The following is a 13,007-nucleotide window of genomic DNA, read 5'->3' as shown; positions in this document are numbered from 1 at the left end:
ACAGCAGAACCAGCTCGGCATGTTTACAGGTATTTCCGCAAAAGACATTATTTCCAAGAGTACTCCTTAGCTTCACCACTTTAAAATTTAAGGGGCATAAATAACTGAGCATTTCAGAAAGGCTTTTCATGTCATGTATTTACCACTACTTGAATTTCATGCTATGTAAAATCTTAAAAATCAGAAAAATAACACCCATGATGGTGGAAAGACAGCTTACCTGCATAAGTGCTGGAATTACCATTTTCACTGTCTTGTTAATAACTTGAAAACTGTAAGTATCATCTAGACGCATCACATTGGCTCCCATAAATGTAAAAATAGACATGATGTTGTGTAGAACTTTATCCTGAAAGAAAACACATTTTTCCATATTTTCCATTTTAAGCACATCAAGTATCAAGATTCATTAAAATCAGCAATAAAAAGAAATAACTCAAATTAAAAATAGGCAAAGGATTCGCAAAGACATTTCTCCACAAATAAACAAACGGTCAATAAGCACATGAAAAGATGATCAATATCACTTATTAAGAAAATGCAAAATCCAAATCAGAAGACACCACTTCATACCCACTAGGATGACTATAGTAAGACAATAACAGCTGTGAGGGAGTGGGGACATAGAACCTCAGACACTACTTGGTGGGTACAATTTGCTCTGGCAAATAGTCTGACAGTTTCTCAGAAAGTTAAGTTGGCCTATGACCCAGCAATTCCACTCCTATTGAAAATACTGAAAACATATTCACATAAAATCTCCTATACGAGTGTTCACAGCAGCGTAACTGTTAACAGCCAAAAAGTGGAAACAACTTAAATGTCCGTAAACTAATGATAAACAAAATATGGTATACACGTACAATGGTATATTATCCAGCCATAAAAAGAATACTGATTCAAGCTTCAAAACGGATGAACCTTGGAAACGTTACATGAAGTGCAAAACAGACACAAAAATGGCCACGTATTATAAGATTCCATTACAGGAAACGTCTAGGATAGGGAAGGTAGATCAGGGTTGCTGGTGGTAAAGGAAACAGGCAGTGAATGCTAATGCACACGGGGTTTCTTTCTGGGGTTGATGAAAACGTTTAGGAAGTACATAATGGTGATGAGTGTACAATTCTGTGAATGAAGTAAAACCACTGAATCGTATACTTTAAATGGGCGGCATTTAACTATAGATTCATATGGCATACGCACTATATTTCAATAAAAACAAAAGAAAAATATCAATGATTCTTAATTTTTTCTGGAATATCTACCCCTTTGAGATCTACTGACTCTACACCAAGGGCAAAGAAAACCCATACACATTAAATCTTGTATATGATTTTAGTAGATTGAGAGACCCGCTAAAGGTCATGGAGAACCAACTCCAGGTTAAGTACATCTGACCTAAATCCCCTGCATGAAAATATTTTCAATCTCTTCAAAATTTTTTAAATGACGTATTTCTATAAGGAACACAATTTCTTTAACTGAGGTACTTTATAATCAAATTAATTTTAAGTCACTGGTTGAAAGCTGTGTGAGGATTACCTGAGGATTCACGGGATTTTTTCCAAATAACACTAATACCACCACTTACTGGACAGCTACATTGCACCTAGCACCGTGCTAAGTGCTAACAATAAATTATCCAATCCCGTTCTCACAACAATCCTACGAAGAAGGTTACTATTATTCTCCACTTCACAAAAAGGGAAACCAAAGCTTAGTAAGATTAACCAGCTTACTGTCTCAGCTATTAAAGAAGCAGGGCCAAGAGTCCCATCAGCGCTGTAAGACCCAGAATGTCCACTGAGTCCAGAACAGTGCAGGCCTACGCATTTCCACGGGAAAAAATATCTGCTTAAGTCTTAAATCATTAACACTTACAGGAAATATTCCAGCAACAGTACCCAAAAGTAAAAGGGCATGGTGATGGGTCTGAGGCATCTCGGAAACGCGGATGCACTGAACTATCAATTCCACGTTGAACTTCTCCTCATCAAGAACATCTACAGGGCGAGAAATAAAAAGTCTCTAAGTGGTAGGTACATTCATACTCAGAGTAGATAATCCTTCCCCCCTTTCCTTCCAACAACTTACACACCTTTTGGTATTTTGCCGCCATCTGGAGAGAGTTTTTGGCAGATGTTAAGCAAACAACTTAGAATTAACTGTTTGGTGTATTCCATACTTCCCTGCTCCGGTGGCAAAGGCTCTAAACACCTTCAGGATGCCCGGAAGAGAAATGATGGGAAATGAAAGAGTTGTACAATTTCAGTGCTGCATTAATGACCACTGTCCAGAACATATATTAAATAAACATTTAATTTAAAATAAAACATTAACATTAAACATTTAATGTTAATAAAATATTAACATTATTTAAACATCAAGTCTAGGGCTTCCCTGGTGGCGCAGTGGTTGAGAGTCCGCCTGCCGATGCAGGGGACACGGGTTCGTGCCCCGGTCCGGGAAGATCCCACATGCCGTGGAGCGGCTGGGCCCGTGAGCCATGGCCGCTGAGCCTGCGCGTCCGGAGCCTGTGCTCCGCAGTGGGGGAGGCCACAACAGTGAGAGGCCCCGCGTACCGCAAAAAAAAAAAAAAAAAAAATCAAGTCTAGAGCCTGCGCTCTAAAGCCCACAAGCCACAACTACTAAAGCTCACGTGCCTAGAGCCCCTGCTAGACACATCTACAGAAAGCCTGCGAGCAGCAACAAAGACCAAACGCAGCCAAAAATAAATAAATAAACTTATTAAAAAACCCAAAAAACAGCAAGTCTATAAACATGATGTAAGATTTCTAACTCTGATTCTCCTAGTGCAGGCAGGCGCTTATGTCACATTACCTCTCCTCTCTATCACACCTTCCATCAACCTATTTTAAATCTCCTTAGAGGACAACCTTGGGAATTACTTTCTTTTTGGACGAGAGCACACATCCACGATGCAACGCATACACTATAGCTATCTAATAACGCACACCTAAAAAATACAGTGGGTGTCACACTATATCCTTAAATACAAGTAATGATGCCCCCGGGGACATGGTGTTGAAAGTGAGGAAGGAAAGTAGGCCGGAGAAAGCGCTCATTTATTACGTGATACAGGATGAAGGTTAGTTTCGGGCCCTGGCAACGGGTTCCTATAATCATTCTTTAAATCTTTCAACTATAGTATTCAACTTGCTCTATTTTACAGACTAGCTAAGCAAGAAGTGAATGTGAAAAGAGAATGTTAAATAAAATAAGATGGGCAAGAATTAGAATCTCATTCTCTCACAGATCAAAGGCAAGTGTCATTACCTTGACAGCAGGTTAAAAAGAGTCGGTATCAATATCTGAGGACTTTTGAGTTTCTTTTTGTGCTGCAGTAATTCTAGGATGAGGGTTGCTCTTTGCCAGTAAGAACCGCCAACTTCCTGAACAGATTCTAGATCTTGTGATTTTCTGGGAAACAGACAAGACAAAAAGTTAGAAGAGTAAACATTATCAACGCTAATAAGTAAAAATGACTGTATCCGATTATGCCCAACTGATGGGTATCAAAAAATCACAATGGTTCCAAAACATCCAAGGCCTGGGGGACAACAGTGTTCTCACTGCATTCATGGCTCTTACTTCTGCTGCATTTTCTGCCTCCTTGTTTGCTGAATTGTGCCTAAGGACTTAGTTTTATCTGGTGGCTCCAGTTCTATTCTGACTTGTTCAGCGTTAACGGAAATCTGGAATATGAAGGAAGAATGGGTGATGACAGGATTCCATGGGTTAAAATTAGAGCAGTTTACGTTGATTCAAACAGATACAATGAACATGTTTCTGTCCACTTTGTCCCCCTACAACCCTACAGCCCAGTCCAATGCCTAAAGGCAAATATCACTGACAATTTCTTATGTATTGTTTGGGAAATTTTCCACATACCAACAGCTCTATAAAGATTAAACACAGACAGACAGACAAACAGACACACACACACACGCACACACACACACACACACACAAACTCACAGAGGAGCATATTATGTACACTGCTCTGTGCCTTAATTTGTTCCACTTAACTCATCTTAGAAATCTAAGTAATTATGTTAAAATTCTGAAAACTGCAGAATCTGGATACTAAGACTTTACCACACTATTATCTATTTTTGTGAAAGTATTTTCCTAAAAAAGCACAACAAAACAAAACACTAAGTAACTACGTGATTATTCTGATCTACAGCTAGGTTTCAATATACATATAAACCAATGAGCAGATTCTCAATTCCATTCTATATGTCATTAAACAGCTATTTAAATCAAGCAGAATAATCCACGACCCAGCTGAACATGAAGGCACCATTCATTCCTGTTCTTGCATAAGAGGGAGATCCTCCCTAATATGAGTAAGATCCAAACTAACATACACCCTACGTGTTCAAAACTATAATTATTTCATGCAATAAAAATAATGATGGGGCTTCCCTGGTGGCGCAGTGGTTGAGAGTCCGCCTGCCGATGCAGGGGACACGGGTTCGTGCCCCGGTCCGGGAAGATCCCACATGCCGCGAAGCAGCTGGGCCCGTGAGCCATGGCCGCTGAGCCTGTGCGTCCGGAGCCTGTGCTCCGCAACGGGAGAGGCCACAACAGTGACAGGCCCGCGTACCACAAAAAATAATAATAATAAAATAATGATGAAGACTTATAACATTGATTTTGCACTTTCTCTATGACTTCCTTTTCCATGATTCTGGTTAATGGGAACATCTGACTTCCTAAAAGCATTATAAAATGGAGGAAACTTAAACATGGTATTACTTGGAAGAGAGTAAACATCAATAAACAAATGGCAGGAAGTTTGCAACTTACCCCTTTAAAAACACTGCTAACAGTCTGAGCACAATGTGAGTTTTTACAGTTCACCAATAAATCAAACAATGTGCACAAAAGCTTCTGCTGAACCCTTTCATCTGAAATAGCTGCAAAAAATGGCTTCGTAATCTAGAGGCAGAAAAAAGGCAATTGAGATAAATGAACAAACTTCAATTCCAAACATGATCTTTCTATCATTCTCTTTTACAATGTGAAACTGGTCTCCATTTTGTCAGTTTAAATGACTCATGTACATCATTCAGTTTTGCAAAATGGGTCAAATATATCATATTCCTTTAAGATATGCCCAGTCTATTTTCTTGAAGTAAGACATTACAGATCTTTGAAACCCTGAACATGCTTTAGTTTCTGACAGAAATCACTGACCTTTTCGAGGACTGTAATCTGAATGGTTGGCATTCCTGTGCAAAGTTCCTTTGTTGTGTGCACAGCTTTTATAAATATATCTAGACTCTTCGGGTCCTTATGTAAAAGGGAAGCTGAATATTCATTATATTTTCCCAGAATGAGATGCAGAGCAATGACCTCATCTTTCAGGACAACTGTGGGCTCCTTCTGGATCTTTTCTAACAGTTGCTCAATCACAGGCAACAGCTGAGAAAGTACCATCTAAAGTTTGGAAAATTTATTAGTAAATAGTTATCTATATGGATACAAGTTTTTGCTAGCTGTACAAAGATATCCGAAGATATGCCGCAAGACTGGAAGCTTAGCCTGGAGAAAAAACCCAATAAAATAATGACCTCTTAAGACAAAGGGATAGCTATTAATCCAACTAAGGCACCCAGGTCCCCTCTGACAGTTCAGTCTGTAACAGTCAAAAGCTCCAAACCCTTTAGAGATGACAGGAAAAATAATCTGTGAGCATCCTAACACTTTCTGAAAATAGGAAATACAAACTCAAGTTTTGGACTACAAAAATAAATTGTAGTTTTTCTACACTACATTTCCAATGCTGTGTAATTAATATTAATTCAAATTATGTATCTGAAGTCTTTAATAACTCAACCAGGAGTCAGCAAATTACGGCTTGCAGGCCAAGTCCAGAGGACCATCTGTTTTTGTCAATTGTTTACTGAAACACAGGCACGCTCATTTGTTTACATACTGTCTGAGGCTGCTTTCGCAATACAATGGCAAAACTAAGTGGCTGCAACACATTCTGTATGGCCCACAGAGCCTAAAATATTTACTACTTGGTTTTTTACAGACCAAGACTGTCAATTCCTTGTTTATACCAGGCTGATAAAGGCCATCTGTTTGCTTACAACAAGACAATATAATCAAATGGCTTTTACTCCATTTGATCCCTCTTTTAGTTCAGGTTGCAGTGAGTCCAAGAACGGTAAGGTCCATGGGCGTTTTTGGAACACAAGGATGAGAAGCAGTTTTTCTGTACCAGCACAAACCACCACACAAACATGTGATTCACAACCTCTTTCTTTTGAATCACAGGCTTCCTTGACAACATAATGAAAGCTTTGGATTCTCCCCACAGAAAAATGTACAGCCACATACATTTTAAAAATGAGTAAATGATTTTGAAATGTGCACAGACTTTTATGTTCAAATATATTATTTTGTGGAGGATTTTCACCTGAAGAACAAACAAAAACTGACAGTTTTTCAGCAGTGCATCGCCAGTGTTTTTCCCTGTGTAACTGTAAAATTCATTTAAAATCACATCAGTGATGAGACAGGGATAACACACAATTTTAAAATGGAAAGAAACTCACTAATACTTGCTTTTTGTATCCTGTATCTCTTTTCTCCACCTCAACTCTTCCCCCTCCCAAATTAATAAAATGTTCACATCTGAGTGTATACATGCAACTCTCACAAAGTCTTACGCACATGTGAGCAGTTACAATAATCTTTAGTAACATCACATGGATTGGACAGCCCACTTAAACTGCACATACCTCACTGCTGACGTCCTGAAGTACTTTCATCAAATCTTTTGCAATATAAGATGGGCAACTATATACACAATAAAGTAGGTTTTTCAAAGTTTCAGACAACTTCTGATGAGATTTCAGCTTCTTTTCTCTCTGTAGTTCCTCAAATAAAGTAGCCAAATCCTAGTATACAAAAAAAGAAAACCGGATTGGAAAAAAAAAAGTTACATGTACTACTTATGGAAGATTCTTTCCCAAATGATGCGACACTGCTCATGATTTTCAATACCCTTAATAGGAAAGGGTATCACTACCCATCAGGTAGCTTACTATCAAAAGCTAAACACTGGCCTCTTAGCCAGTAAAAAGATAGCAGAAATGAAACATGGCATTGCTATCTTTTTAAAATGGGGGAAGAAAGACGTGCAGACATTGACATATCAATTTCTAAATTCAATGACTTAGTCAATAAAAATCCCTGCAGGGCTTCCCTGGTGGCACAGTGGTTGAGAGTCCACCTGCCGATGCAGGGGACACGGGTTCGTGCCCCGGTCCGGGAAGATCCCACATGCCGCGGAGCGGCTGGGCCCGTGAGCCACGGCCGCTGAGCCTGCGCGTCCGGAGCCTGTGCTCCGCAACGGGAGAGACCACAACAGTAAGAGGCCCGCGTACCGCAAAAAAAAAAAAAAAAAAAAAAAAAATCCCTGCAAAGCAGAATGTCAAGAAAGGAGAAAAAGGTTCATGTGTCCACACGGGCATACACACTCTCAATCTTCTTTGCTACTGAGTTTACCTGAGCAACATAGGTGGCATCTGAGGTGATCTCCTCTGCTTTAGGAACCACATGATCTATGATCAGATGAAACTGGGATGCCACTCCGCTGAGGGCCTGGAGACAATGAATGGCAGCCCTACGTACTTCTTTTATGGGGCTTCCCAGATTAACGAGTAGAGATGTCACCACTAAAACCAAAGGGAAAAAAATTTAAGTAACGATTCAAAACACTGAACCAGTGTAAAACTTCAATAGTACCAAAGGGTGCATGATGCAAGTTTTCCTCTCAACTCCAGCTCCCTCTCTGAAGACCAGTCACTGTTTAATTATTTGTTTTCTATGCTAGAGAAGTGTTAGACATTTTCTGTTACATTCTTTTGAAAACACACAAATGAGACCACAGCAAACATATCCTGTTGGGCACCAACTGCTATCACATCTCAATGTATACTGGAAAGGTTTTCCATGTAAGTACATACATATCTACGTTAAGTATCCTTTTAAAACCGTATACAAATGCTCCATTGTATTTTACTTTACTGGTTACTGGATTTTACCTTACTGGTAAAAGTTTAGATTGTTTCTAGTCTTTTGGCATTAAAACTGCTGCAACAAACACCCTGTACATACATCCTTGCACAAGAGTGCAGAGGAAATAACCCATCTGTGCATGACACTTTGCAGATATTTTGTCCTGAATAGATGTTTGTTTTCACTTTCTTTTTGATGCGAAATTTTATAGCTTTATAGAAGAATTTTTCTTCTAGTTTTACATGCTGCTTTGAAAGGTGCTCCCCACTCTAAAAGAGTTTTAAAAGTATCTACCTCTAGTATTCCATATTTTCTTCTAACACTAAAACTAAGTGTTTTTTAATGTGAAATCTTTAGTTCAGGTGAAATTTTTGTCCAAAGAATAAGGTTGGAGTCAAGCTTCTTTAATGTTTGCAAATGGCTAGCAGATGTCCTATGTAACAGTCAACCTAAGAACCCCACAGATCTGGGATATCAGCTTTGTCCTTCATACATCTCATCAGTATCTGAAACGTATCTATTTTTGCCAACTATACTTCTAGAACCATGTTCAGTAAAAATGATGCACTTAACAGGAATGCTTCTGTTTCGCCAATTACGTGGCAAAAATACTAGCTTTTGATTTGAGAAGTATTTTCATCATGTTACTCCTACTCTGCTGTCACTTAATTAGGAGTAATTACTGATTTTTATCTCATGCCTTTTCAGATCTTTGGACATGATTATATGGGTTTTCTCTAGCCAGTTATATAATAGAATACCTTGTTTTGAACCAACTTTGTATTTTGGAATGAACTCTGGGGGAATGTTTATTTTCTAAAATAATGTTGCTGGACCCAGCAAGTATTTTATTTAGAATTTTTGCATCATTATTAAATACAGCCATCGCCTTTTATCTGTAAGGATGTTGTGCTGGTTTTAGACAAAGAATCTGGAAGTTTTCCTTGGTTCTATGCCCTGCCCACTTCAATAACACTGAAATAACCGGCTTCAAGGACCTGGTAGAAATCAAGTGAATCAGGGTTTTTTGAAGAAAAGTCTCCAGGGTAAAGAGACATCTAAATTCCTTTTATGGTAATTAGTTATTTAAGCTTTATTCCATACTATTTACTGGGGCAAATTTTGGTGATTTTTATCTTGCTGGAAATGATCCATTCTACATACACTACTTCTGGAATGCTAAGGAAGAGTGTGATAAGCTTTCATACTCTTCCAAGAAGGTCATATGAAAGCTGGAAATCCTTCCTGGTCTCCATGACATTAATTTATGAAGTAAAGCCAAAAATGAACAGCTGAGAAGTTGAATTCATACAAAGGGCAGCATCAGGCCAAGGTATCTGTTTGCTACAATTCCCAGTAGAGTGGGGCAGAGCTTTCAGAAAAAGCCAAATTCAAAAACAAAGTACTAACTACTATGGTTACTATGTTCAAGTAAGTAACTGGAACCCAAGGTGGGTTAAACTACATTATTGAAGCAATCAGCTGTTAAGTATGTCCTTCCACTTAAAAGTCTATGTGACTTCATTCTCTCAACTAATTTTTTTCAGATTTGAAATAGCATATTTTACATAAAAGCTGAAAAGAATACTTGAGTTTTGCTTTTAAACATGTAGATAAACTTACTATATTGATAAGGCATAACAAACCAACAGCAGCCTCCAGCTTACAAACGTTAAATTCTTATTCATTTAGCAAAGACTTGCTCTATGCAAGCCTGAGCTGGAATACATATTTGCAAAGAAAGTAAAACAACTGGTTAGATTCCCAAGCCACTGACAAAAAGTTAACTCATACAATTATATTAATATTGCAAACCCTTTTTCTTTTGCACAGCATAATATTTTCTTGTAAATATATGAAAACAAATACCAGCCAACACTTCCTAGACTCCTAAGGGAAAAGGTATGGCTAGAAGCTCACTGTGGATTCACAGTGGAGTGCTCTGAGGACAGGTGCAATGAGGAAGCAGCCCTCTACTTGAGGCCCTGGGGGACTCTAGTGGTCCTTGAGCTTCCATGAAGAAGAGTGCATCTCTCCTGTTTTCAGTGGAGTAACTGTGACATATCTAGGCAGCATAAATGCAAAAGTACTTCAGGAAGTGGGGAGGTGACAGAAGGCAAGACAGCAGGGGTAGAAAGGGAGCCCATCTTGCAGCAATACCAGAGGAAAAGTTAGGTCCTTTGGTCATGCTATGTACAAAGAGGCATATATTCCTCAAAAGCCACTGCCTTTGATGCCAAAGGATAGCACATTTCACACCTAATTAGAAAATCTAACTACTTATGACTTCGTTTTTTTGAAAACTCGTAAGTTTAACAGTAGATAACTATTTTAATAAACTATGGTATCTTCACACAAAATATTCTGCAGACATTTAAAAAATATATATAATTCTATATTTATTAATATAGAAAGATGCTTACAATGTATTCATTCAAAAAGTTTAAAAAATGCCCAGGACATATACCCTGAGAAAACCATAATTCAAAAAGAGTCATGTACCACAATGTTCACTGCAGCACTATTTACAATATCCAGGACATGGAAGCAACCTAAGTGTCCATCAACAGATGAACGGATAAAGAAGATATGGCACATATATATAATGGAATACTCAGCCATAAAAAGAAACAAAATTGAGTTATTTGTAGTGAGGTGGATGGACCTAGAGTCTGTCATACAGAGTGAAGTAAGTCAGAAAGAGAAAAACAAATACCGTATGCTAACACATATATATGGAATCTAAAAAACAAAAAGGTTCTGATGAACCTAAGGGCAGGACAGGAATAAAGACACAGACGTAGAGAATGGACTTGAGGACACAGGGAGGGGGAAGGGCAAGCTGGGACGAAGCGAGAGAGTAGCCTGGACATATATACACTACCAAATGTAAAATAGATAGCTAGTGGGAAGCGGCTGCATAGCACAGGGAGATCAGCTCGGTGCTTTGCAACCACCTAGAGAGGTGGGATAAGGAGGGTGGGAGAGAGACGCAAGAGGGAGCGGATATGGGGATATATGTATACATATAGCTGATTCACTTTGCTTTACAGCAGAAACTAACACAACACTGTAAAGCAATTATAGTCCAATAAAGATGTTAAAAAAAAAAAAGTCCAGGAAATTCACATCCGAAAAACCTGAATAAACCTTCTTAAAAGTAAATCCACCTTAAAAAGGGACTGCAATATTTCAGTAAGTACTGGAGAAAAAATTACATTCGTGGGATTTTATTGTGTAAGTAAAACTTAAAATTGTATATCTATCTCACATATAACAAAATTTTGGTTACAACTGTAATTATGTGCTCTTTCAAGGAGCTAATAAAAGATAAATATTGAGAAATTGTTCTGGCGAAAATGTATGATCATTCACTTTGCTTTCATAGAAAATTTATAACAAGTGATTTGGGAATAAAAACCTTAATCAAGAGCATGTTCAAATTCTCCACAGGCCACTCTCATTCCTCTGATACTTAAATGATTCCATCATCCTCATCAACTTTCTCATCGTCAATCACTATAGGGTCTAATTCTGACAGATCCTCTCATTTGTCAATAGCTTTGCAAGTCAATCCACTTCTCAACAGCATATTTATCAACTTTATGAAATTCTGCATCTTTTGCAAAATTTACAATTTACTTTATAAAAACAGAAGTTTTATTTTTGGGTGTTTCATTAGTGAGCGTCCAACCTGATAAAAGAGATACCTGATAAAAGAGATAAATCCAGGAGGGTTGCTTGAATGGAGACCAATTTAATAATTAATCAGTTGAATGCTGAATTGTATTATGATGGTTTGGCTTCCCTAGACAGCCCAGTTACTATTCAAAAAATGAACAGATGGATATTAAAAACCCATGATTAACCACCTGCCATTTTTATTATCTGTTTTGGTGAGATTTTGCCACTGACGTTTAGAACTTAAAAGCAATACTCAGAAGTAACCAAAAACAGTCTACAAATACACAAAAATAGATACGCACACAAATACATACATACACAGACAGAAAGAGTATCCACCCACACTAATAAAAAAATAAAAAGAAATTCTCCAAACTACGACCTTCACACACCACACGTGGAGAAAGAATTGCCATCTGGTCACGACAGAACGGAACGATGCTACTTGTAGTACCTGGAGAAGATGCGGATGCCAGCTGATGTTTACACTGAGCTTTCTGAGAAGAGAGCATTGCAAAGCCCACATAAAGAGCTTGAGTCTGCAGCACTGTTGTCACCCTGCAGTTAAGTGGATTTGAAAGGCTAGAACCATAGGTCCATAAAACAGAAAAGAACTTGAATAACTGGAAAACATCTTCTAGATGTACCTAAATTAAAAACAAAACACAGTGAAGTTTAATTTAATTTTTACTCACATAAGCTGGTTCCAAATCCTCTTTCCACTAGTGTACAATTACAGAAAACAATTTATCGCAACGTTTTGCTTTGTCTAGTCACTTAAAATTATTCTCTGCTTGGTACTTTAACCGACTGGGAAGGGTGTGAAAGAATTCAGACGACTCACTATAATTTTGCACTTGAACACATTTAACAACAATGGAAAGCATGAGGTTGCCAGGCAGAAAACCAAGACAAAAGTGATGTCGGGAAGCCTCACTAAGAAAGTACCGTGAGGGTGGAGTGAGCAGTGTCAACTGTGTCAAATGCTGTCGAGAGGGCAGGTAAGACAAGAGCAAAGAACTGACCACTGGGCGTGGCAGCACGGAGGTCACGGTGCCGTGATGAAATCTCTTCACCGAGCGACTGCATATCCTAAATCACCTCTCTGAACTGCAGTTTCTCATTGGTAATGACAGTAGTCAACCAAACATACCTGGCCATTGCGATTACTAAACACCTGAGCAGGCCTAACGCATGAGGAGGCCGGCAGCAATGTCAGTCTCCGTCCAACCTACCGACAGGTGTCACGAATCAGC

The 13,007-nt window shown here is 38.5% G+C and overlaps 1 protein-coding gene across 5 annotated transcripts in view; it reads right to left on the bottom strand.

Annotated features, from left to right (window-relative positions):
- Nucleotides 1-13,007, bottom strand: part of HEATR1 (HEAT repeat containing 1) — a 47,602-nt gene that overhangs the window by 15,655 nt on the left and 18,940 nt on the right. For all 5 annotated transcript variants that reach the window (XM_079900414.1, XM_079900417.1, XM_079900415.1 and 2 more), the window contains 10 exons: nucleotides 12,206-12,398; nucleotides 7,555-7,724; nucleotides 6,786-6,944; nucleotides 5,230-5,472; nucleotides 4,840-4,971; nucleotides 3,616-3,719; nucleotides 3,301-3,444; nucleotides 2,102-2,220; nucleotides 1,885-2,006; nucleotides 221-349 (listed from right to left, as the gene is read on the bottom strand). In XM_079900414.1, coding sequence (XP_079756540.1) covers nucleotides 221-349; nucleotides 1,885-2,006; nucleotides 2,102-2,220; nucleotides 3,301-3,444; nucleotides 3,616-3,719; nucleotides 4,840-4,971; nucleotides 5,230-5,472; nucleotides 6,786-6,944; nucleotides 7,555-7,724; nucleotides 12,206-12,398 — 1,515 coding nt within the window. The remainder of the gene's footprint in view (nucleotides 1-220; nucleotides 350-1,884; nucleotides 2,007-2,101; nucleotides 2,221-3,300; nucleotides 3,445-3,615; nucleotides 3,720-4,839; nucleotides 4,972-5,229; nucleotides 5,473-6,785; nucleotides 6,945-7,554; nucleotides 7,725-12,205; nucleotides 12,399-13,007) is intronic.

The sequence above is a fragment of the Stenella coeruleoalba genome (assembly GCF_951394435.1).
Source record: "Stenella coeruleoalba genome assembly, chromosome: 16".
Classification (NCBI taxonomy): domain Eukaryota; kingdom Metazoa; phylum Chordata; class Mammalia; order Artiodactyla; family Delphinidae; genus Stenella; species Stenella coeruleoalba.
This window is presented reverse-complemented; position numbering and strand designations above follow the sequence as displayed.